This window comes from Nesoenas mayeri, assembly GCF_963082525.1.
Source record: "Nesoenas mayeri genome assembly, chromosome: 6".
NCBI lineage: Eukaryota > Metazoa > Chordata > Aves > Columbiformes > Columbidae > Nesoenas > Nesoenas mayeri.
Genome location: NC_137545.1, coordinates 871,402 through 895,515, shown reverse-complemented (window position 1 = coordinate 895,515; position 24,114 = coordinate 871,402). Strand labels below are relative to the sequence as shown.

At 44.1% G+C, this 24,114-nt stretch overlaps 1 protein-coding gene across 1 annotated transcript; it reads right to left on the bottom strand.

The window, feature by feature from the left end:
- Positions 1-627: 627 nt before the first annotated feature.
- FAM117B (family with sequence similarity 117 member B) lies at positions 628-23,140 on the bottom strand (the record flags this gene model as incomplete). The annotated part of the gene is given in 10 exon segments (XM_080347051.1): positions 628-943; positions 2,829-2,949; positions 3,765-3,990; positions 4,966-5,109; positions 9,091-9,204; positions 9,695-9,787; positions 15,098-15,249; positions 22,546-22,788; positions 22,791-22,830; positions 22,832-23,140. Coding segments are annotated over 10 exon segments (1,758 nt in total).
- Between the last annotated feature and the right edge of the window lie 974 nt (positions 23,141-24,114).

Genomic DNA, 24,114 nt, shown 5'->3' with positions numbered 1-24,114 from the left:
GTTCAGCAAGGTCACGTAATTTGAGACTGCTGAAATACTTCAAGCAATCCTTTGGTCCCATCAGCTATAAAATAGCCAAGGAAAAAAAGAACCTCCCATACATTAAAAAAAACCTCAAAGGTCGGGCTGGAGCATCATCAGGAAAATGTCTTCTAAACACGATCTGCTACGCACCAGAAAAGGTAAGTTTTTGTTACAAAATACAGGTTTTCATACAAAAGACGTCTTGCAAAACCACCTGCTTGCCCCTCGCTCTGCAGATTACAATGGCAAATGGATCAGCTGGCTGGTCTGGAGACTTTTGTTTTAATGGAGGAAAAAGTCAAAGGACACACAGCATTACAACAACTGGTCCTTTAAATGGCAAAGGATGATGATAGTCTGTGTTTTCACCAGTGTTTAAAAAAAGGAGGAGAGAAACAGAACCGGAGTCTTCATAAGCAGAAAGTGCAACGCAGCGTCAGCTGCTGCATCCTCCTGAACTTCTCAATGTGCTACCAAACGGTCAATTGTACAAACAGTTCAATTATGACAGCGCCAGAGATTATCAAAACAACGCAAATAGTGTGATCACAAAGGTCCAGTCGACTGGTTCCAACTTTTTCCGTGTAGTTGCCCAATCTGAATCTATCCTTCAGCTTCCTCAATAGGACCCGGTTGCTGGAGCAGAGAGGTCTGTGGTGCTGTGCTTGTCCCACGGGAGATCCTGTCCTGATCTGCGTTTGCAGACAAGGAGGCCACAGAAATGGGCTGGAACAAGCTGGGCGCCATGCTGGAGGAGACAGTCAGGCTGTGCGCTGTGCCCTTCAGCGTGAGATCCTGCGTGGGAAGAAGTGGCTTGAGGATGCTGACGAGGCAGAAAGCAGAGCCGCTTTTCGGAATGAAATTCACCTTGTTCTTGTCGGGGCAGTAGAAGGCTGGAATCTCATGCAATGGCTTTGGCCTGAAAATAAAATACAATAATTTAAAAGTTATATCCAGTTGTGTCAATGGCAGCTACGTATTGCTGAACACACTGCCAGAGACGAGCTGAGGTTTAAACGTGAAGTGTTTCAGCTAGTCAGCAACGTGGATAGCGCAGGAATGCCTCCTGTGACTGTCCCTAACGCTGCAAAGTAAATCTACTGAGTTCATCTAACTCTACTTTAAGACAAAACTATGGGAATCTCTTCCACAGCCTCTCTTCCCTGCTGGAAAATAGCCATCAGAAATTTCTATTCATCTTTGTCTTGTTGCCAGCCTTGCTCTCTAGCCTATAACCTCCCCTTCTCTTCCATGTGTTTGTAAGACAGACATAGGCACTTATCTTCTTGCTACTAGGCAATATACTCTGGTAGGGGACACTCTCCTCTGAAAAGGAATTCTGCTCAAGACATAGGGTACATTTCCATATTAGCTGATTCTCCAAGTGTTCAGAAAATTCAGCCACAGGTATAAGTGTTTTTTAACAAATGAAAATCCTGTAACAAGTCACTCCTGGGGAGATTCTGATGGGACAGAAGGAGGACATTTTTCCCTATGAGAAGGATCAGCCATTGGAATAACGTCCCCAGGGAAGCGGTGGATTCCGCAATATCGGACACTAAGATTCAGCTGCACAGGGTGCTGGGCCATCTTGTCCAGACCAGGCTTTTGCCAAGAAAGGTTGGACCAGATGATCCTTGTGCTCCCTTCCAACCTGCTATTCTATGATTCTAAACTTCAGATAGAAATAATGCTAAACAAAGGCTGAGCTCTACGTAGTCACACTCAAGTATTCCATGTACATGTGGCAAGTACCAGATGTGAGAAAGATTTTCACGTGAGACTGCAGGGTCTAAGAACCACCATAGTGAGGTCAAAACTTCTGTAGAAGCCTGTTTCGCTCTCCAGCAGGACAGTCCTATAGCTATGCAGCAAAGACATCCAAAAAGAAACGCAAATGCAAGTCAAATTACAATAGAGTGTGTTCTTGGAGCAAGTGGAGACTCTCTAATCTGTTGGCAACATAACATACACACTCTAAACCAGAGACAGGGAACGTAAGTTGCTGTCACCCTTCCCGCATTGCTATGGAGTGGCCACAGAGACCTCTCAAAATCCACCTGCAGAGATCAAAGATGGGAAATACAAAAAGGCAGCTCTAAGTTTTTTAGTTAGTACTTGTAATAGATGGCATTATTGAGATAATATAGGCATAAAAGAATTAAAACAACATTATACTCCTTGTGTGGTGAAATGGAATTTTTAACTATAGATTAAGATTCTTGCATCCAAGCGACATAAGGATAGGAAAACACTGCAAAAAAATAATAAAACATAAAACTCCCAAATGGCAAAAGCTGGCTTTTTCAGAATAACCCAAGCATCAAATAGTCAGGGTCAAATTCCCTACACTGTCACTAAAGGTTTCAAAATTACATAGAAAGAGTATTACAGCTGAAAGAGTAGGGTCTTCAGAGTCCAGGTTAGGCTGTCCTTGTAAAGCTGTGACACGTATGGGCTGACACACCTGCATTACAGTTTCTCATTACCTCCGTCTGCATCTGATTCTATTTGAGTTCCTCCCCACTATCTGGCAGGTAAGAAACAGTCCTCTCAAGTTATGCTGTTTGGTTTTTTGTTTGTTTTCTAAAAAAGTCCCTCAATATTTTGATTTTAACACAAAATTCCAGCAATAAAAGACATACACATATACCAGCATACAGTCACAGAAAATAACAGAGATCAAGGTGTTAGCATCATTTTAGCGACTGGCCTAATAATTCTGATCTGAGACAAAACCCAATAAACCAATGAGTAACTCTGAATGTTGAATGTTATTTCTTCTGTAGTAAAGATCAACTTACAAGCTTTCCTCAAAGACTTTCACCTTTTCGCAGCCCTCTGGAGGTTCGCGCTTGAACATGTAGCTGTTGTTGGGTTTTGGTGAGGTAGCGTATTTTGGCAAGGGAGAATTATTCCCATTCTCTGCAGGAAGAGAGTATCTCATTACTTCAGTGTGTCACACTGTTAAAAAAACAACAGCTATCTTTACATGTCCCCCAAATTGAAACCCACATCTTTAGCAACGTTACAAAATTAAGAAACACTTTCACTCGCCTCCACATCTTCATTTGTAAATAAGCTTTCTTATCTCAACCCCTTTCCTTCTTTCTGTTTCTCCTCATGTCATTTTCAGGCTCCTCTGCAATCTCTGTTCGTTCCTGACCACATTCTGTTTGTAACTGCAAACCTGAACCTGCAGTCCTGTGCCACCACGAAAGAAACGGGCAGGAACTATATTCCTTAAAAACCAGAACAGGTTTATGTGGAATGATGAAATTCTCCCAGTGTATCTCAGAAGATTTCTGGTAAAAAAAGAATAACTAAAAAAACCACAGTTAAACTTTTTACAGGTATATGTATGAAGGTTGCCCATTTTGTCTAAAATAATAATAAAAGACGTGAGAAGCAACAGGACTAGCCTATTTTTCTGTTCCACCTGTCGCTGTACACTCATGATTCTTCAACTTGCTTAGAGTACTTGAAGAATCTATTATTTAAAACCCAAAACTTGTCTGGGAAGCACATTCTTCAGTCACATCTATGCAGCTCCAATTACAAAGCACTACATAAGTGTGCACACAGTATTTGGAACAATTCAGAAAAAAAGGGATCACTTGCAAATAAAAAAAAGGTTCTACCATTTCTCCATGGAAGTGGGAAACAAAGCCCCTCTTTTGCTATGTGTTCACGCACATAGCAATGTGTTAAAGCTCAGCACTTTTGGAGTTCCACGGTACCTTTATCTCTGGAATCGGCAAGAAGATCATCTGTAGAACACGGACTTTCTTCACTGCCTTCGTTGGAGATGGTAAGAAATGAGGCTGGAGACACTGACTGGGAGCGGCTGCTGTTGTTACTGCCCCTGTCTGCTCCGCCGGGCGTCTGGGTGTCGATGCTGCGAGTGCTGCTGCTGCGCTGCGCCAGCGGAGGCGGCGCGCGGTGCCCATCTGGAATATCTTGGGGCTGGTAAAAACAAAAGGGATCAGATGGCTGCTCTTGTCTAGTCAGCAACGTCTTTAAATGCAGTAATGCTGAGGGGTTTCACAAAACTGGCTGAAGCGGAAAATTTTATCCATTACGCAAGACTCCAACAGAAAAATATAATAAGACAGGTTTGGAAACTAAGGACAAGAGTTTAAGATTTCACAGGATGGCCCGGGCTGGAAGGGACCCTCCTGAGCTCGGCTGCTCCGAGGCTGTCCAGGACTGTGCTAAGCTCTCACCATCTCCACAGACAGCGATTCCACAGCCTCTCTGGCAACTTGCTCAAAACATAACTTAAAAAAAAAATAGACCTAAAAAGTGGTTTTCTTGTGTTCAGCTCATTTTTAATTTATGCCCATTTGTTCTTACCCTGTCACGGGGCACTAAGAGTCCAGCTCCCACTTCTTCATTCTGCACACCAGATACGTATACACATTGATAAGATCCCCCTGAGCTTGCTATTCTCAAGGCTGAATAGCCCCAGGTCTCTCAGCCTCTCCTCATATAAAAGATGTTCCAGGCCCTTAATCATCTTTGTGGCCTGTATTTATGATACTTCATTACTGAAGTTACCTCTAAATAAACCTAACAATGAAATGAAAGTTAAAAATGGGCAAGTTACACTTCAACTGGGATGGGGACAGTTCAGCATGGGCAAAGATAAAGTTGCTACAAAATCTCTCAAAACAGACCTTCCGTCTTTTCTCCTGTTTTACTGAGATTTCTTATTTTATTGGAAAACTAATTACATCACACTAATTACAGGGGAAAAAGTTCAGATTCAAGCTTTTCTTCTTCTCTTCTTTTTGCTTTCCAAGAGACTTTACAACTATCTTTACTAAAGAAAGCCAAACTCATTCCAGGCAAACTTAAATCAAAATGCAAAATAAAGCTTATGACTTAAAAACCTCAAAGCAGAGGTTACAGAAAGCAACCATTGTGGCAGATACATACAACAAGCTGCTCCTCTTTGTCTCCAGTCTCCTTAATTATTATCTCAATCTCCTGATTCAGTCCTTCTACGCTGTTTCGGAATCGTGATCCCGTTGATTTGGTGATAGGTATCACAGGAACAAGAGCGCTCTTTGGGATAGAGGCCTGAAGAACCAGAGACAAGGAGAAAGCAATGTAGATTCACTTAAAAACCACAATTATTTTGACTCAAAAGCGAACCTTTACACAGAACACATCTACACCGCGATATCAAGGACTGACATGAAACTATAGCATTTGTGTTGTTAAAATGGGTGCCTTAAATGAAGACACGGACACCCTGAATTTTGTTTCAAATCTCATTTCTAGCAGGAAAAGCTTTCAACAATCTAGTCTCAAAAGCTCCCTTGATATGGTCTGTCTCCAGCTCAATGTTGTTTTACAAGTGAAAATTTAACAGTCAACACTTCAATGTGCGTAACTTTGAAGCCTTTAAAATACAGGGTGTTTCAAAAAGATGGACCCAATTTCAAAGCAGTGTAACAACAAATTGGGTCCATCTTTTCGAAACACCCTGTACATTCAACATCCTTTCTGAAGGGAGCCGTACCACGATTTCACTTCCTTCACTTGTCATTTCATTAGCACTGTATTTTAATGGAAGTCTGCTGTCACCTACAGCAACATGACACACGCAGAAGGAAAATTATTCCAAAAATGCAAGATTGCAGTATGCCAGATATGAAGACCAACTTAGTAACTACATTAAGCCAGGAAAGAAGACTGACAAAACAATTTAGGAAGACTTCCACAGAAAGAATAAAATCTCAAACCCAAATGTTAATGCATCGTTGCTTCAAAATGAAGATTAACGTTTTAAAAGCCTAGCATTTCAAGGTATGCACAAAAACACCATTTGCAGAAGAGATGTTACTGAAGTTTTCCGAAGTGCCTCTTGGTGCACCTTGACTTCTCAAGGTTCCCCATCTTCTCCATTAGCATCCTCCCCCATTAAAAACTAATCCCGCCTCCAGAAGGTGAGAAGATTCTGCCCTAAGGCTCAACACAAACTCTTGGTGATTATGCAGTTGGTCTCAATATTAGTGGTTGCTTTGGATCAATCGATTGGTAAGAGATTAAGGACACATGCTTGCCAGAAAAGCAAAAGAAAGGGGCTTCTGGTTCACAGTGTGAAGCAGCAGCGTAACATCGGCCAAGCACACCGAGGTAAAGACATTATTCTGAAAGACCTAATGCATTCATTCTTCTGTCTGGCTTCAGCTCTGGCCTCAACTCTGGTTTCTCCATTACATTAATACTGAGAATAAAGGCAGGTCCCGTTTGTTTGAGTCCTGTTTACAGATTTAGTACCGTGCAATTAATGAAAAATACAACGTCCTCAGCAGCATCCTGAGATCACCTGAGGAGGCTACGACCTTTCTGCAAACCCCTCCTCTGTTACAGAGAGGCAGAACGGGACATTTCCAGCATCATGGGAAAATAGACAAACACAAAATATTAAATTGCTCTGGAAAAAAACCCCGTATTCAGCAGCAAGGACTTGACCACGTTCTTCACCAACTATTTCCTGACCCTGAACAGAGGAACAGGAATAGCTAACAAGCTTATTCCATAGAGATTTCTTTCTCAAACAAAAATCATGGAGGAAAGAAGCTCAACTAAATTACCAGTTGGAAGCTTTGGTGGTAAGAACCTTGACATTTTTGGTATAACTCATTTGTGGCAAAGCTTCGGTGTTTATTAGTAAGGAAGAACGGAGGAAATAAAAGCACTGGAATCACTTCTCCTAGTTTTAACTAGAAGAGTAAGCCATTTCCAACACGTTAAGCAGAGTTCACGTGGTCTCTGTGCAGGGACTACTGAGGCAATTTCCTAAAACATTTTCTCCACTTTGTTGGGAATTCAGCTCCTTGAGCTCCGAAATCTTCGTATGACCCTCTAGAGTTCGCAACTGCAAGTTTCCATCAAGTTGGGAATATTAAAAACAACAAAAACCAAACCAGCAACTACATGTTCTAGTCACTAACTGCAAGTGTTTCCGCACAAATCCTGAAGGAGCTGAGCTGGGGCCAGAATTCGAGCTTAGCAGTTCCCTAGAAAGGAATGAGAAAGCCTTGGGACGTCACCTTGATGCCTACAGTTATCGATTTTCACTCTTAGAAGCCACCTCTAAATGCCATTAATCTAAACCCTTCACTCACTCCTTTTGAAGCCTTCTGTAACTTCTGCCCTTTGCAAGCAGTCCAACATAGCTGGCACATTATTTACCAAGAAAAACAATAGTTTGCTTTGTAATACAATGCTGGAAAAGCTGCTTTGCCTCAGTTTATATTTTATAGTCTGTTTCACAAGCCCCAAACCTAATTATGTTGTGCAATACTTTATTCTCATACTTTAGAATGTGGCAGAATGCAAGAGTCCTCCATACTAGAAGAAAAATTTCATTAACATGATAATAAAGTAATTATGATGCAAAAAAATTCACATATTTAAGGGGTCGGGGGCATTTTTCAAAATTAAAACCCACTAAGATTGCCCAAGTTTAAGTGACAATAGCATTGCATTCAGAAACCTACAGGTTTGTAAATACCAAGCCAGACCTGCTAGATTGCATGGAATTCTGAAGGGCCTACACCAACAGTTCCTCAGAACCCTTTTTTATTTTGGTTTAAACACCTCAGTTGGCCAAAAGTACAGAACGGATCTTCAAACAAGTTCTACAAATGCGGGTAAAATACCTGCATTGAGGATTTTGACCTGCCTTTTGGTTTTTCCCCCTAAATGTGTCTCATCAATCTTCATAAACTTTCTCCAAAAGCCCTAGAAAGGGATTGGGTCATCCATTTGTCTTTCTTTCAGCATTTCGGGCTGTTCTGGCTGGAGCTACAGCAGTATGCTACACTGCACCCACACTTTCGTAAAGCACATCAAAATGCAGAATGTAAAGCCTGTTTCAAATTCAAACTGTTCTTCTGCTATATAGAAGAGGAGGAAGAAACCCCTTCTGTTTCAAGATTAAAAGAATCTGAAGAATTCCTAAATTGTTATGTCAGAAAAACGGAATTCTAAGTAAAATCCTAAATATAACGCTTGTAGTAGCACTGAATTCAAACTAATAACAGTCTGGATTCAAGAGCCACTTATCTCCTGAAAATTCATGACTCCTGATTAAATGAACCACAGCAGAGATAAGTCAGGGTCTGAGACTAAAGATGCTACTGATGTATATACAAAGTTAAGAAGAATAGTGCAGGAGAAATTCAAAACGCTGTTCTGCTTTCTTATTTCCTGTCTTGCAGCAGAGCAGCTTTACAGCTGAAGTACTTTCTCAACACTGACAGCTCCAGTTTCTTTCAACTCCATTGACTTGCAAGGCAGTTGTGAGGGGTTTGTTCTTTTTGCAACTGTTTTAAGAATTGTGTGTATATCCTAAATATACATTCATGAGATATCAGTAGGGAAAAAAACGTTTTCTTCTGAAAAAATGGCCAAACTTTCCTATTGGTTTTCTTAAAGTTACTCAAGCAGAACAGACTTGGAAAAAAATCTGTGCTTCTCAAAGCCTGTAATTTTTTCCACCTGCTACCAATTGAGCTAAAAATACTACTTCTCTGTGAACCTGACCTCATTAACACTCTTGAGCTAAAACTAAAACTGCACACAGAACATGAGGCGGCCTAACCATCGCCATTTTTGAAGCAATTGCTACTTCAGGTCTCAGGGGTTGATAAACAACATGAAGAACAAAAACTATTACAAAGGCTGACTGAAGCCATCAAGACTATAAACACATTAGTAGAGTACTCAACAATCCTACTCAATAGCCCTTTGTCAGGTAAGCTCTCTAAATCAGCTCATCATAGGATAAGACACATGTTCTTGTCAAGATACAATTTTTTGAAAGCAAGAGTTCAAAGCCAACCTGGGCAGCTACCGAAAGATCCAGGACCCCATACACTCGAGTAAGTCAAAGGAAATGGATGTGTTTCATACAATTCACCTATAGCTACAACATATTTAGTAGTACGTGGTACTTCTAAGTTCCCTTTAAGACAAATCACAATCTTGAAAGGAGTTAAAAGTACTATTAGCTACCCAATATGTCCAAAAAGCACCCAGCCTTACCTGACTGTGGTTAATTGCTGCATGGTTACCATGAAATGGAGACTGTCTTTCTTTATCACGATGATGCCTACTGCTGTGTTTGCTTCTCTGCAATTGTTGACGCAATTTCGCAATCTAACAAAGGAAAAACTCACATTAGATTTCACCAGGTATATTCAGCTACACACACAGTTTCACCAATTTATTCCACCACTTTGTTGAAATCCTTTGCTACCACAACACTCATAATTATCGGCAGCACTAAATTAGACTCGAGTTCTTGCAAACCTAACATGTCGGCTACCATTTCAGCTGAAGGCCAGAAGACACCTCGGGAGGTTTAATGAAAGAACTTAAAATACATGAATTTTGAAAGCAATTTCCTCCTTTGATTAAGAACATCACCTGCATTCGATGCCTTCTTTCCCACACATTCAGATTAAGAATTTTAATAGTCCTACATTTTTATATGAAAATCATACCAAATGAAGAGCTACTTCTTATTTTTTTACCAAGTCCACAACCTGTATAATAAACCAAAGCAGTACAACATTCATGTCTTCCTGAAACTCCCGGTAGCCGTGCACACCAGTAAAAAGGTATGTCAAATAAGAGTGTTTCTGACCTCCTTGAGTTGTTCATTGCTGCCCCATGAGGATGAACGTTTGTGTGAGCTTCTCTTCTTTTCTAAATATTCTTCAGCCCAGGCACTTTCTGTCTGCAGCAAGAAGATTACAGGATTCAGCTTAAAAAGGTAATTCCGACTTTCTGGCAGAATATTTTGAGACAAATTAGAAGAGAGAACAGCGTTACGATTCACCAGATTCTAAACTATGAGTGAAAAGCAGTCACTGGCTAAAAGACTTTCTGACAAGAGAAGTATGAAAAAGTGGACCTACCCTAATATAGGAATGTGCTGGTTTCCCTCCCAAGTTATCGAGCGTAAGGCAGTATTAACAGCCTGATGTACCACAAGCTGCCATAGAGCTCTGAATAATCAGCGTGACAGTGCTGAATTTGGGGGAGATGGTATCTTCTATTTCCTGCCCAGACGCTCACCTTGTTATTTCTGACACAGCAGCAAGGGTAGCTTGGTGTAAAGATTGCGAAAGCCTCTACCAGCACAGCTTCAAAATCGTGTCCTTGCTCAGAAGAATAAGAAAAAAGAAGGCAAGGCATGTAAGCACCACTAAAGCTATTGCGCTCAAAGGCTTCAGGTTTATAGCTGCCTTAGGCTGAGCAGAAAGCAACACAGGTAACACTAAACCTGCAAACACACTGTGGTGAAAAAGTTCTGAGGAATTCCAAGTATCTTTATGACTGCATGTGTTATGGACAGTTTGTATTGCCATTCTGTTTCACAGCAGAATTAGAATCCAGTCAAATCTATTTTTTTTTTCCAGGCATGCACTCACTTCATCATAAAATAGAATAGTTGATAAGCCCGTTCTCAAGCATCAGTCCTTGTCTAATCAATGCTCAAGTGTCAGTCTGGAGCTCCATCCTATCCCCCAGCTCCTGGAACAGTAAGTTTGGCCACTAATTCTAACTTCCCAACTCAGCATCATCCTTACACTTGCCTATACGAATCTAATTAACACTCTAATCAGTCTTCACATTTAATTTATATTCAAGACTTATTCCATAAATCAATACCTGATTCATTTCAAAGGAATAATGGTCGCTTTGGTCACCCCCAAAACAAATAGTTAGAAATCATTTTAGAGCAAGAGTAGGTATATGACATTAAATTATAGGAAACCTTTACGAGACAGACATGTAACACTATTTTCACAAGTCTCCTACTTATTCCCCGTATTTTACTTATAACGCCTATTTTCAAGAAACACAGACCCAATAACCAATTAAAAAAAAAGATGGATTTGTATTTCTCTAGGTTCTTAAAGTACTCCTGTTTGCTTGTTAGTTGTTACTATTCACAACATCCTTCTGCCTGTTCTAGAATGACAAAGAGAAATGAGTTTAAGGCTAAATTTATCACAGAGAGTAGAACACTTCAGGAAAAAAAAAAAGCCTTAGAGGCAAAGACTTTGCAGCTGAAATGAATTCTTTAAGAACTAAAACAATACAAAGTAATTGTCTCATTTTAACTCATATTTTGACATAGCTATACTTCAAACAGCCACAGGCAGAGGCAAACAGGTTTGATTCAAATGGAAAAAGACACAAGATCACAAACACCTGTTTTAGCAGCACTTGAAACAATATCTGCACATGTGAATTCTAGTCAGACCCTAGGGCCTCCAACGGTACACTTATTCTTCATCTAAACAACCTGCATGTAGGTAACTCAGTCTGGTTTTATAGGCAGGTTTCATCTAAACCATGGCTGAGGCAGGACTCTGATGCCCAGACAGCCTCTGTGACCCAGGGTCTCCGGCAGCTCCCACCCGTGACCTGTGGGCACCTCTGGAACGGCCGGCGAGCCGCGCGTGTCACCAGCCGCCGGCTCTTCCCAGGCTGCATCCCGAATGACTCAACTCTCCACGCCAGGAGTGTCGAACTCGTTTTCACCTGCCTCACGGTTGCCTTCAAACGGCACATACAAGAGAACCACACGATTAGGCCCAATCAACGTGGTTTTTTGAAAGGCAGGTCCTGTTTGACCAACCTGATCTCCTTCTAGGATAAGGTGACCCCCCTAGCAGAGGATGGAAAGGCTGCGGATGCTGTGTCCTTAGACTTCGGCAAAGCCTTTGCCACCGTATCCCACACATCTCCTGGAGAAGCTGCAGCTCATGGCCTTGGATGGTGTGCCTGCGACAAGGAACTGGCTGAAGGGCCGAGCCCAAGGAGTTGTGGTGAACAGAGCCAAATCCAGTTGGAGTGGTGTTCCCTGGAGCCAGTTCTGTTTAATCTCTTTATCAATGATCTGGATAAGGGGATTGAGTGCACCCTTCGTAAGTTTGCAGATGACACCAAATTGGGTGGGAGTGTTGATGTGCTGGACAGTGTGAACGCCATAGAGAGGGATCTGGCCCAGCTGGATCCCTGGGCTGAACCCAATTGTCTGAGGCTCAACAAGGCCAAGTGCCAGGTCCTGCATTTGGGTCACAACAACCCCAGGCAGCACTACAGGCTGGAAAAGGACTTGGGGGTGTTGGTGACAGCGGCTGCACATGAGCCAGCATGTGCCCAGGTGGCCAAAAAGGCCACCAGCATGCTGGTTTGTATCAGAAACAGTGTGGCCAGCAGGACTAGAGAAGTGATCATGCCACTGTACATGGCACTGGTGAGGCCCTGCCTTGAATCCTGTGTTCAGTTTTGGGCCCCTCATCATAAGAAGGACACTGAGGTGCTGGAAAGAGTGTAGAGGAGGTGACGAAGCTTGTGGAGGTCCTGGAGCACAAGTCTGATGAGGAGCGGTTGAGGGAACTGGGGCTGTTTAGCCTGGAGAACAGGAGGCTGAGGGGAGACCTCCTCACTCTCTACAAATACATGAAAGGAGGTTGCAACATGGAGGATGTTGGTCTCTTCTCCCAAGCAGCAAGTGATAGGACAAGAGGGAACGGCCTCAAGTTGCGCCAGGGGAGGTTTAGATTGGATACAAGGCAAAAAATTCTTCCTGGAAAAGGTTGTCGGGCATTGGAACAGGCTGCCCAGGGCAGTGGGGGAGTCACCATCCCCAGAGGGGTTCAAAAGGCATTTAGACAAGGTTCTTAGGGACATGGGTTAGTGCTAGAGCTAGGCTAGGTTATGGCTGGACTCCATGGTCCTGAGGGTCTCTTCCAACTGAAATGATTCTATGCCATTCTGTGACAGCATTCAGTCCTTTGAACGCAACCGCAAGGCTGGTGGCCCCCAGTGAAAATGAGTTTGACACCCCTGCTCTACACCACAAACCAGTAGAATCAAAATACCCCACTTACTCAACTTGAAAATCTTTTCTATCTTAATAGATTCGATTCCTGTTCCCCAAACTCTTGAAATCTGAACAGATCCATGTCAGACTTTGTGAAATCTGAAGTTACAAACTGGAGCCAGAATATATCGTAAGTGAAACTTCATCCAAACACCACTTGGAACGCTAAACAATACAAATGAAGAGCCTACACTATCTTGGGAAACTGACTATTGTAAATCACGTTTTTAACTTGTCCCTAGCTCAAATGGTTGCTCTTGAGCACACTAGAAAGAGTAAAAGCAACAACATCTCGTCAGTGTCACATCGACACAAGCTTTGAAGGTACAGATGTATGTCTGTATCACAACATTTTCTACTGGTTTGATAAATTTTAAATTAGGAAGTTCAAACAGATCATTCTGTTTCCCTCAGCAGTATACTAACATCAATCAGCACTAAATATACTCATTCTGCAGAGATATCCAATGCCCTTTACAGTCTTCCCATTCATCTTTGCAAATACATTTCTCCTTATACATGAAAGCCCCACTACCATAGCAGATAGATGTGTCAGACTCGGAAGAAAAAGACAAATGAAAAATGTAAGCCAAAAAGGATAATATCTAATCTAGCTGGAAAATAAATGACTCTGATTCAACTGCAACTAAGCTGAGAGAGATCAAGTGAGTATAGCAAATGCTGTGGCAATAGTACAGAAACAGAATTGCTTTTTTAAAAGTAGCATCCTAGGAAATCAAATATGAAAATAAATAGCTAAGGCCCCCACAATGATTTAGTTCTGCCCTTGTTTGATGCCTTTTAATAGCAAAGCACAAGCAGCGATTCCTTGTGCGTCATACACCTCCCATCGTCCTCCTCCTCTTACTATGATTTGCTTTCCTTTTTCACAACCTCTTCCAACCATTTTTTCTACTCGTTTTCCTGCACAGAAAACTTGTTCTTCAGTTCACTCCACACGGGTGTGTTCCCCTACAAAACACGTTATTTTTTTTACTTATCTGCTCTTTGAATTGTTGTCCTTTCTGCAAAATGTTGCTGATCTCGAGAAGGCCGTACAGTAACGACCAATGCTGCAGACATCATCTGCTCAACGTCCCACACATGTGAGCAAACAGCACACCGAAACCTACGTGGCCACAATTTCGTTATTGTCACCAAACCTAAGGAAGGCTCAAGCCCAAGTTTAACTTTCAGCTGCGTTTTGCTTATGTTCTTTGGAACTGGCGGAGACCTGTTGTCAGAACTATGCTCTTTGAATAGGGATTTAAAATCTGATATGTTTGGCTCTTTCTTTTCCTCTACAAGCTAGAGAAATCCACTGCCAGGCTGCATCCACAGAAGGAGAAATGAAACACTAGGATATTTGATGGAAAAATCCATCTTGAATCACCCCCGCATACAGTAGGACACCATGTAACACCAGCTCCCTTTCAGGAGAATGATAAAACAACTGTCATGACAACAGTGAAACTCTTGTAAGACCAGCTTCAAACGGCTGGTCATCCTGTCTTCACAGGTGGCACAGGACTGAACTGCTAAAAGCTTGGGAAATTTTGCCAAGTTGTTGAAGTTTATTGGCAAATCGTGTACTTTTTTAATACTTTCCAGTTGAGCTAAATTGGAGCGTCACTCACAGTTCAACAAGGCAGCTCCTCAAGGTAGATAATTCTAGACTCGGTGCATACATCCCAAGTGAACATTAAAATCAGAGGATGAACAGTCTATCATAGAAAAGGCTACAATAAGTTTTACACAGGCACTACAGCAGCTTTTTTATTTAGTTTTAGGATAGCCAGACATATAAGCAGTCACTAAGTTATCTCGTATACGTTTAAACTAAACAGGACTTAACACCAGTGCAACCTAAGGTACTGCACACTGAGAGCAATAGGAAAACAGATGTGTTTTTCTGGGGCAAGAAGAAGGTGAAGCTCTTAACAGCCATTATAGTTCACAGCCACCTCTTAGAGAAGAATGCAAATATTTCACATATGCAGGAGCAAAGGTAGGATTCCCACAATTTGAAAGTGAACAGGAATGTGCAAGCAACAAAGCTAAAGTGGATGTTTTCAAGTGAAAAGCTTCTTACATTTAAATCCCATCTTCACACTTACGTACTGCAAAGTCAAAGAAGTGTCCTACCTGCGTGGCTTTGTCTCTCATACACGGAGCAGCTTGTCCGTGACTATCACGAGGCCACTGTCCGGCAAGGTACGGAGCGGCAAGCGTATCCAAGGAGGACGTCCGGCGAATAATGCTGGAAGGGCTTGATGAAGGTGGCCTCGATTTGTCAGCTACAACAAGAACACTTGATTAGAAAGAAAGCAAGGCAGCGAGTGTAATTATTTCAATTGCCTACAAGAAATCGTATCAAATTTAAACTACTTTTAGCATAGGAATTAAGCTTGCTTTCCAGGCTCTATTCAGTTCTAATATGTAATGAAATGTGTTTTTATGGTTTCCTTGAAAACATCTTTATGTCACAAACATTGCATTTGTACTCACACAGCATTATTTATTCCCTCAAAGGTGCAACAGTCATTGGATTCCTAAATGACAAAGGCTTGGAAGAAATTAAAATAGCTAAGTTCACCCCACTAGCCCTTTACCCTTCACCTACTTTAATTCACTATAAACTGACATGGTTTATAAAGCACCCAGTACACAATATATGGCAGAATCATAAAGAGTTACATCTAACCATTAGACCAGAAGTCAACTTTGATAAGGTAATGATGTACATTTTACAAGATAATCAAGACATCTCCTCCCTTTACATGCTACTTGGTAACTGCATTCATTTGCCTGACACTACACCTTCTGCAACACCTCATTTTTAGTGTTTACACTGGTATCACTTTTCAGAATAATTTAGATACTAACAGGAACCCTTATGGAAAAGGGTTAATTCTAACAATCACAGGAAGTAACGAGAGAAGGAAAAATACCGTTAGAAACTAAAATTTGCATCTGCCAATGATATCTTAAAGTGGCAGTAAAAGATTGCGCTGCAAGCTAATAAGGCTTCTCAAAATAGTAAATGAGGTTTGTTAAAGCAACAAGACCGACAGGCAGGAAAGACCCGGGGTTAAGATACACATACACACTCACGCATTATTTGTTACTAGCTATTCTAGATGTAAAATACAAATCCAGAGATCACCATGACCTGAGCTTACTATCAATTCATCTGCTCCCCGCAGAATTATATCTGAAAGAATCGTGTAATAATCTTACATATAAAGGCCTACAACAAATGGTGAGAACACAGCAAAAAAGATATAGACATCAGGTGGAAACTTTACAAGGGCACAGGAAAAACTCAGTCATCTGTCCTTCCTGACTGTGCCTTAGGATGACTTCTGCACTACAAGTATAAATAACATAGCGACTCGTGCTCTATATAAAATCATTTATGGGCAAAAGAAGTTGTGCCTGATTAGAGTTTGTCTGCTAGTCAGAAAGTTAACACGCTGCCACCAGAAGTCCGGAATTCAATCTCTAAGCCTTTTCAATCTACTAAAGATACATAAATATTAATAAAACCTATTAGGTATAGGTTTCAGTGGTGTAGACAACATTTTAGTCTAGTAGAACACCAGTCTTTCAAATATAAGCCTCATGATATTCTATACTAAATATCTTCATGCAGATTTTGCACTAGAAATGTACACATTAGTGTGTGGATAATATTTCAATTCAACTATAAGGAAGCAATTAGTAGCACTATAATGAGCCACATTCACATAAACCGGATGAGATTTCTGGGCTGGTTTATGATTTCTGCTGGTACCAACGACGACAACAATGTTCCTGCGGAGCTCAGAGCAGCCTGCTGGCAGGGAGCAGCAGCAGAGCGCCAGTTTGGGGTTACCATGCACTTAAGATCCCCATATCAAATAAGTCCTCTGACTACTACTACCACCACCCTGGAGCACACTGAAGGCTCTGCTTTCATTAGAAGAATTCAAGACTATTCATATTGTCTGTACCACAGGAAAATGTAGCACGCTAATGTAACGCGCCATTCCTTAAAATTTACATTTGCTTCCGAAGTTATATCAAACATGTTACTTGTCTCAGAAATAGCTGCCATACTCTCCATATTTATTTGTCTTCTGAATTATTCTTCTTCCTCTTCAGGAAGCTTCTCTCTTTTTACTAAGTGGAAACAGAAAGGATGGGGGAAAAATAAAACAGCAGAAACTATTACCCTCTTCCCCCAAGAAAATAATTAAAAAAGAAGTGGAAAGAATACTTTCCTGGGCAAACAGACGGAATGAAAACTGAAGAGCCTGTTTAAGTTCAAGGGAAGCTGCACATTTGAAGGCACAAAGCCTGTAAGCGCTTTCTTTTCCTCTGATTTAAAAATTCCTTCAAGGAGTTATGTTTTCAAACTACTCCTGTGTAGATGGGGCAAGGACATTCGGATATGTTTTTACTTACTCCTCCATCTTCGCAACATGTCTTAATACAAATTGCTGGAGTCTGCTACACAACTCCTCTGTGCTGTTCCAAAACACTTCAGTGGAAGCGTATGCGATGTTTTCATTGCACTTTCCTCCACTATACTTGAAAGCAAGTGTTCAGCTGCTATTTTTCCTTGGTGTGACCTACATAACAAGAGATCTGCCTCCATAGAGATAATAGTTACAACAGCTGCGGCTGATGAAAAACAATGGAGCTGTTTCATCAAATGGACGCTTCTTAAACATTAGATCTGTTCTAATTGGCCTGATTATCTCTTTAAACCAATATTTGTGATAAATATCAACCCTCCGGTCCATCCGCCACGACTCTATTTAGAAACACAGTCTTTCTGCAATCCAGCTTCAAACAAAGCAAAATAATAGAACAAAACATAAACAGAGCATAGACAATACGAATGAAATTTCCCATAATGTGGGCAAACAAGCAAGTCCCCATGCCTTCACAAGGCATTGCGGCAAAGCCGATGGGCCCAAGCTGCTACAGGTAAACTGGGAGCACACACACCTATTGCACTTGTGAAGCTGGGCACCTCCAAAGGCAGCTTAAGCTGACACAGCCTAACAATGCGACTGAAGAGCAAAACCAACCAACCATAGACGCTTACCAACAACCAACTGAAAGGTAGGAAAGAGAGCACTGCCTTGGGGGTCTTAACATGCAAGTACTACAATTATAACTGAAAAAGGGAATTACAATGTGAGCACGCGTACCTTTGAATGCCTCGTGGGAGAAAATTGCTACGTATAAAGGGAAGCAAAAAACAAGGAAGGTCTTACACATTAGAAGGTCCTGAGAGACAAAACACTCAGTTTTTTGGAAAAGCTCAGGACTGTTATTTGAACTGCAAAACATGGATTACTGCTAAAGTATAACTTGAAGATTTATATCTTTCTACATCTTTGAAATTGCAGTTTTGAGAAAGGAAAATAAAAAGTCCAAATAAACACCTTCAAACAGACATCACAAGAAAACAAAACAAATCTAGCGGGCAAGCGGCACAAAGAACCACTGGAAAAGCATAGGACACCATTAACCTCACAAAATTCCCTGACACAGCTCGAATTGAAGCTTTTTATACAGGTGGGATATCCAAAAAAGTGAGACCCAACTAGCTTCTGTTGTTCCTAGGCATACAGCTAACCTTTCTGTTCTGCTTTGGTTAGCCTTGTCCTCAGAAAGGACATTCCTGGGGTCTGCCCCATGCACCGCTGTCTTTTCCCAAAAACTCATGCAAAACTCTGCGGTTTCACCTATTTTTTCTGTTTCATTGAAAGTAATCAACAGGCTCAGACAGTATTAAGAACAGACACACAGCACAACTGTGTATATTCCCTTTGGAAGACAATCTTGGCTACTCTCTTCACATAAAAGAACTACTTGCACTTTTGCTTCTAGTCATTCAAAATCATCCCTCGGTAGGAGAGAATGACTGAACTAATGTTATTTTACAAAACCAAACCTCAGGAAGCCCAAGAGGCTCAAGTTACTTAATTCTAGTGAACAAAAACATCCTTAATTCAAATAAACTCCCCTGAAGTGTTGGCCACAAGAAAACTGAAGTATGATGCTGCGAAAACAAATACACTTTCTTTACACCGACCATTTGTTAAACTGCTTAGGTAAGCAAAGCAGGCATGTAGTGGTACACAAAGCCTTCTGTACTCTCTTACCCTACAGTAAGAGCTTTTATAACTACTACAAAACCTTGGTAATTGTGGACAGGTCTGCAGCTATTATTGTGTCACTCACCAAACCCTTAAAATGAATACATTCTACAGTGAAATTTAAAGCGCAACGGAGTTCCATTCCTTCTCCCTACCCCAGGGGAGGGTTCACATCCGAACCCTTTAAGACTTCCCAATATATTGTTATAACAATTTTCCGCATTTCACACAAGTAGGCTTTAATATTATGCTTCCATATATATTTTTTAAAATCAAAAGCCAACACAGTTCCAGATAAAACTGAAAATTTTTTCTCCTTAATTTTTAGACTGAGTTTAAATGTCCAACAGGATCAACTGGAATATACCAGGAAGTTCAGCATCCATTCGAGAAATCCCTCACAACTTCAAGGCACCTGAAAGGGTCAGTAAAAACCGCTATAGATCTGGTCTTCAACTTCTTGTTTACACAGCCTGGTGCATTATAACACTTTTGGAATTGAAGAGTTGAATTCTTCTGAGTAGAAGGGGTTTATGTAAGATCACATTTGATCTTCACTCAGTAGACAAACCCAGATTAAAAATAACAAAGGGAGAGCATACACAGTTCTCCATCTCATTTCGCAACAGTCTGCTAGTAGGTCGAAACAACTTCCTCTACAAGGGGTGGTTTGCAGACACATACGTGAAAACTGAAGTAAAACTGGAGATTGCAAGACAGACCTCCCAGTGTAGAAATGAGGCCTCGACCGCGATGGAAAGGACAGAGCACATTAACGTGCAAGTAGGAGCTAAGTCAGTGAAGTAAGCGCTGGACACTGCAGGGAGGGAAAGTAGCAGATGAAAACTGAGCAGCAGGAAGATCTAGGCTCTTGGTCATATTCAGGAGGCAAAGGGCAAGAAAAGCAGAGCGACTTAGAAATTGTGCCATGGAATCTTCAGTTTGTAACTACCCCATCATCAACAGGCAATTCAGTTAAGTATTTCCAACGTTCAGTTGCAATGCAGTTCAGAAAACAAGAAAGGGGAAAAAAAACACAACACACCAACACACCACACAAAATAAGCTACTAAGTCACATCAGTAAATTCACAAGTTGGTGTTTTCAAGTGTGAAGCAGGTTGATGAGAAAACTATGTTCAAAACTACTCAAGTGCTTCCCAGAAAAGAAAATCCAAAAAACATGAAGTTGAGTCTAAAGCATACAGCTTCCAGACCCAAAGTGCAGAAGAAGCTATCATCTGTCGAACCTCCAGGTCCATTTCCATCTAAAATAACACAGCTGAGACAATGAACAAAAGCCATCATCGACCGAAAACAAGAAACAGCGAAACCAAAGTGATTCTGCAGTAGATTCTGACTGATAGCCTGAAGTGGCCCGCGTGGCTTCACAACCGTAGTCTCATTGTCAAAACCAAAGTCCTGCTTCAATGTTCTCAGCTACCACTACGCTCTCTCATCTAGATGAAGAAAAAATTGAAGTTAACTCAGTCTCTACCAAGCACTGGACTAGACAACAAAGATCTTAAGCCATATTAAACAGGTTTAATTTGTCTTTGGGGCAAATACAAGCGCCATTCAGAAATTTAAATACAAGAAGCAATTAAATGGACACTACTCTTCTGTTTTCACACATCTTCTAAAAAGCTACTGGATTTATCTTTAACACAGTGGAGTGGTCAAATGACTTGTTTCTTTATATATGCTAATTATTAGATCCAGTTAAGGAGTCAGCACGCTTTCAACAGGCTTCTAAAGAAGTGGTCTGACACATGTCTTTACAAACAGCTTTTGAACCTGGATCTCAAGGCCAGCCAAACTGTTCCTCATTCTCCAGGCCAGGAGATTGCACCTTGGGCAAGAGTTTCTATAAAGTTCACAGGAAGACGACAGGATTTTGTCATGTGTATAAACTCAGATTACTGATTAACAAGAATCTCAGCTGAATAACGACTGCCTCATCTGGCAGCATCATTCCTTAAGAGCCAGGACAGGAAAAAAGCACAAGTCTGATGAAGAGCGGCTGAGGGACCTGGGGGTTCAGCTGGAGAACAGGAGCTGAGGGGAGACCTTCTGATCTCTGAACTGCCTGAAAGGAGCTTGGAGCCAGGGGGGTCGGGCTCTGCTCCCCAGGAACAAGCGCCAGGAGCAGAGGAAACGGCCTCAAGTTGCGCCAGGGGAGGTTTAGATTGGATATGAGGAAAAAATTCTTCATGGAACAGGTTGTCAGGCATTGGAACAGGCTGCCCGGGGAAGTAGTGGAGTCACCATCCCTGGAAGTGTTTAAAAGGCGTTTAAACATGGTTCTTAGGGACATGGGTTAGTGCTGGCGTTAGGTAATAGTTGGACTCGGTGATCCTGAGGGTTTCTTCCAACTGAAATGATTCTATGATTCTAAACCAACCTAACACGGTAGTCTGATTATAATAATTATTTTAGAAAGGGGGAGCAACATTAGGAGAAGCGTTAAAGAGAACAGCGTTGGTCCTAGATTTCTGCATATACACTTCTGCATATTAGTCAGCTTTACTGTGCAGATTATCACATGCAATTTAATGGAAAAGAGTAGCTGTAAGCTTTGCTTAGCTCAAAAGTCACCGATTTTTCCAGATTTGAGGACATTAACACAAAGCCTCATTCACGTATTTTTGAGTAAACTTCTATCCCAAGAAAAAAAGGACCCACATACATAAGCCTCCATTATCCTCAACCAGGTGCCACATATCGCTTAAATTTCAGCATTCCCACTATGTTTTCACTATTCAAAGACATTAGGAAGCTGTTTCCTACAAAATGTATGCCATTCCCATGCTATTTTCTATCTTTGCTGTAGCGCCTGTCATCACTCTCAAGTTCAAACATCCTTCTGCAGGATTTATGTTGAAAGTAACTACTAAGAGAGACACCGCATACTTTTTTCCTACATCTACATGCAATGCCTGCAGTGCTAGCTGGTTTTCTAATCACAACCTCATCGACACTGCTCCGGATCAAGAATACATCCCATCTGTCACGGGACGGAGAGAATGGGAAGGGTGAATTTAGGGTAAGTTTGTATCAAAGTATCTTCAGCGTATCTGCTACAAGCACGTGGAAACCTCCGGCGGCACTTGCAGAAGCGCTACGGGAGCGGTTACAATTGCCCACATGGCAAGTTCGCCTGCCCGGCCTCGCAGAGCCGGGAAGCGACAGAGCGGCAACAAAAGCAACAAGCCCTTCACCACGTACGCGCTCCGCAAGCGCTGCCACCGGACAGAGAAGGCGCAGAACGGCGGGACGAGCCCGGGCACAGCCCGGGAGCACGGCGGGGGAGCGGGGACACGGCCGAGCCCGGGCCTCCCACCCCAAAACGCGCTGCCTGCAGCTCGGAAGTGACCGCCCCCCCTCCCAGGGCCGCGCACCCCCCGTGAGCCCCTCAGGCGGCGGGAGCGCTCACCTCTGCAGCCCGGGGAGCCGGGGCTCTTCCTGTCCGGGGAGCTCCTGCCTTGCTCCGGTGAGCGCCGCCGCTGTCGGAGCCTGCCCGCCGCTGTGGCGCTGCCCTCCGGCAGCGGAGGCACCGGAGAGGAGCAAGGCGAGGGCCCGCTGCCCGCTGGCGGCGGCGGAGGAGGCGGCGGTAGGTGGTGTGGCCGCGGGGGGCTGCCCCGCGCCCCGCCAGCACGCGTGGGGCTGCCCCGCGAGGCGGCGGCGGCGGGGGCCGCTGAGGCGGCGGCGCCGCTCCCCCCTCCCCCCGGCGTCTGCGTGGCCATGGCGGGGCCGCCGCGCGCGCTGCCGGGGGGCGCCGCGCGCGTGGGGCTGATGCTGCGCGAGGCGGGCGCCGCGCGTGGGAGACCCGCGCCCGGGGCGCCTCCGCCGCCGCTCCTCGTGGGGCTGCCATGTTGCTGCTGCTGCTTGAGCTGGAAGGGCACCGTGGCCCGCATGGGCTGCAGGCGGCTGCCCGCGCCCGCTCCGCCGCCCGCCGCCGCCGCGCCGCCGACCCCCAGGGAGGTGGCCGGGGTCGGGGAGCCGCTGCGCCTCACGCGCGGGTGGGACATTGTCCGCGGGGAGCCGGGGCTCGCGGAAAACCGTCGGTGGCGGGGAACGCCGAGCGGCGCGCCAGGCGCGGGCAGAGCCCCGCGGGGCTCCGGCGCCTCAGGCGGCAGCGGCCGCGGTGCGGTGCCGTGCCGTGCCGTGCCGTGCCGTGCCGTCCCGTCCCGTCCCGTCCCGTCCCGGCCGCGGTGCCGTCGGTGCCGTCCCCGCCGCTCCCGCCCGGGACGCCCGGCGCTGCCTCCGCCGCGCGCCTCATCAACAATAGTGCCCCGGCCGCCCCGCCCGCCCCCCGCGCCCTCCCATTGGCCGCGCCGCCGCTCGGCTCGCGCAGCTACGGCGCGCCCATTGGCTGCGCAGCGCGCTCCTGAGTGGCCGAGCCTGCGCGGGGAGGGGGGCGGGGCCAGCGCTTAAAGGAACACGCGCCCCCGGGCGGGGGGGGGTGTCAGCGGGGCCGTGGCACCGGGCAGCGATCGCGGCCCCGGCCCGGGCTGCAGCTCCAGCCCCCGGAGCCCCCGGAGCTCCCGGAGCCCCCGGCCGGGGCAGCAATCGCAGGCCCGCGGTCCCGCCCCCGAGCGGCGCAGAGCGGGCGCGGGGCTGGCGGGACCGCTCCGCTGCTCGCCAGGTGTCCGTCACCTGGCAGCCGGTGGGGTGGCGGTGCCGCTCGCCCGTGCCCGGGAGCCTGTCCCGGGGACACGGGGCTGCGCTAGAAATGGGGCTGCCCGGTTGGTTTTAGCCGCAGATGCTCCGTAGGGGAGGACGAGGGCTCAGCAGCGGTTCATCCAATCACTTGGCCACCAGCTTAGCATTACCCGTGATGGCACCAGATAGGTGGGTAATATCCAGGCAGACTTGGCCCCTTCCCCCTAAATTGCTGTGTTTACTGAGCTCCGTTGGATTAGTTGCATCTTCACTGCAATCTTTTAAAAACACTTGTTAACTGCCAGCATCCTCTTAACCTGATTTCTGCCTTAGAGAAGTG